The sequence below is a fragment of the Anopheles cruzii genome, unplaced genomic scaffold, assembly GCF_943734635.1.
Source record: "Anopheles cruzii unplaced genomic scaffold, idAnoCruzAS_RS32_06 scaffold03549_ctg1, whole genome shotgun sequence".
Classification (NCBI taxonomy): domain Eukaryota; kingdom Metazoa; phylum Arthropoda; class Insecta; order Diptera; family Culicidae; genus Anopheles; species Anopheles cruzii.
The window spans coordinates 1-2,016 of NW_026457134.1; the positions used below are offsets into that span (position 1 = coordinate 1).

A 2,016-nucleotide genomic window follows, 5' to 3' on the forward strand; every position below is an offset into this window, starting at 1 on the left:
ATTGTAAAGGAATGGTCGTACTGCCAAACACAACCGAAGAATAGGTTTATCGTCTTTCTATACTTTCTAAATGCTATTTTCTTTTCATTTTCACGGTTAGCGTTGCCGGACCATGAAAATTTTGTAAGTAATTCCCTCGTAAAAATATGGTCGACTATTTGGAAACACACATTTCTTCCCTTTTCTTGGGTGAGCGGTTTGTATTGTTCGATTTTAAACTTAAACTGTGTGATAAATTTTTCATTACTGGCATGCTTTTCAAATTCATCCAATTGTTCAACCGTATCAATTGGACTAAACACGCTTTGGTGATTCATTGAAATTACCTCCACTTTTGCTTCCACCTTTAATAGTGTCTTGAGAATGATGCTTATTGTCTCCTGCATCACTGCGAGCTCGTTCTGAATCCTTTTCGCGACATCTTGTTCCATCATGTTTGATCCTGATAGAAATAATCCAAGTAAGTTTATTGAAGTCACAGTCACAGTCAAATAATGTTGAAAAGAAAAGAAAGTCACCACACACCACACCAACGCAGCATGTACGACGCAATCACACCAATGCACCAATGCACCAAAGTGGAGAAGAGTTTGGCCAAGCGCTTCAGCTCGGTGATCAAGTTTAACGATTAGAACATATGGGAACCTCTGACGCATCTACATTCCTGTAAGAGCACTCTCCAGTATTTCGAAGTGCAGCCAGCCAAGCAGAAGGGGCAACGATTGGCCATAGTAGCCAGCACCTCACAGCAGCAGCATCTAAGTTATGCGCCAATAATTGGCACGTCTACGAAAGTCGCCGTCACGAGTAAACAGACTTCGACGGCAAGAGTAACGTATGTCATAAGAAGCCCACGATCACCAGCGTCCGGTGCACTTCTCGAAAATCAGTGCCTGCGATCGGGAGAGCATACGGATCCCGGAAACCGTATACCCGGCAGACGATGGTGGCAATAAAGTTTCGAAATTCACGCTTAAAACGTCCGTGACTTTTTAGCCAACCTTATATTAAGCGAAAATTGGTGGAAGCCGATACCGACAACATCGGCACCGAACCGTACCGAACGGTTCTGGGAAAGACAAACTGGAGACAACCGCCAAGCTGTCCGTTAACTGGATGGGAATCTGGCGACTGACGGAAGAGCTTCTCACTATCATCGAGGCATCGCTGGTCAGCATGTCGGTCAAGACGAAAATCTTCTGCCACGCGAGCCCTGCCTGCAGGCGCCTGCTGTCCTACATCATGCGAAATGGTCCCGGGACTGCAATCGTGTGTGACGATCACGCGAATTATACAAAATCTGTGCCAGCGGACAACGAACTGCAACCAGATTAGCCCATGGGCGATGGAACTGAACATGGAACTAACGTCGGGCGATGACGGGGTCTTCCGCAACCGAACAACCGAGGACAAATAAAGTAATCTTTTTTTCCTGCGATACGCAGGCCCAACGCAGGTTTTTTCGGTGCTTCTTTCACACTTCACGTTTAAAAGGCTTCTCACCTGTGTGATTGCGAATATGATCCCGTAGATAGGCTAATCTTACAAATTGAGAGGGACAATGGGCGCATAGGTGCTTTGTTTGTGGTGCAAATTACTACTAACATTTGTGTCTTGCTTGGTCGACTTTTGAGAATTCGATGGTAATGGTTTTTGATACTCACCCGCAGCGACAAATTGATTATCGGTAGATCCTGATTTTCCTTGAACGCTCGAATCCTTGTCACTTAAGTCGTGTTCCTTTCCAGTATTTGAGTTTGTTGCGAATGTTTCTCCTTCAATACAAGAGTTGAAACTCACTGGTTCCGCTTTGATAGTACCATGCAGACTTTCATGATCTATAGTCGATGGCTGCATCTGCTGTTGTTGTTCCTCAGCAGGTTCACATTTCAAAAGATCTTCCAACGATTGTTCTTCCGTTTCAATTGAATTGTCAGGATAATAGCCATCGCATGTCGTACTTTTGTGCTGCGAATCAGAATCCGCTTGGTTAGATGGAGAGCCATTCTCCTGGTG

The 2,016-nt window shown here is 44.8% G+C and overlaps 1 protein-coding gene across 1 annotated transcript; it reads right to left on the minus strand.

Annotated features, from left to right (window-relative positions):
* Window positions 1-21: 21 nt before the first annotated feature.
* On the minus strand, window positions 22-2,010 carry LOC128277040 (uncharacterized; the record flags this gene model as incomplete). Its single annotated transcript, XM_053015491.1, has 2 exons — window positions 1,665-2,010; window positions 22-442 (listed from the first exon to the last, which is right to left on the minus strand). Coding segments are annotated over exons 1-2 (614 nt in total), but the record flags the coding sequence as incomplete, so codon positions are not given.
* Between the last annotated feature and the right edge of the window lie 6 nt (window positions 2,011-2,016).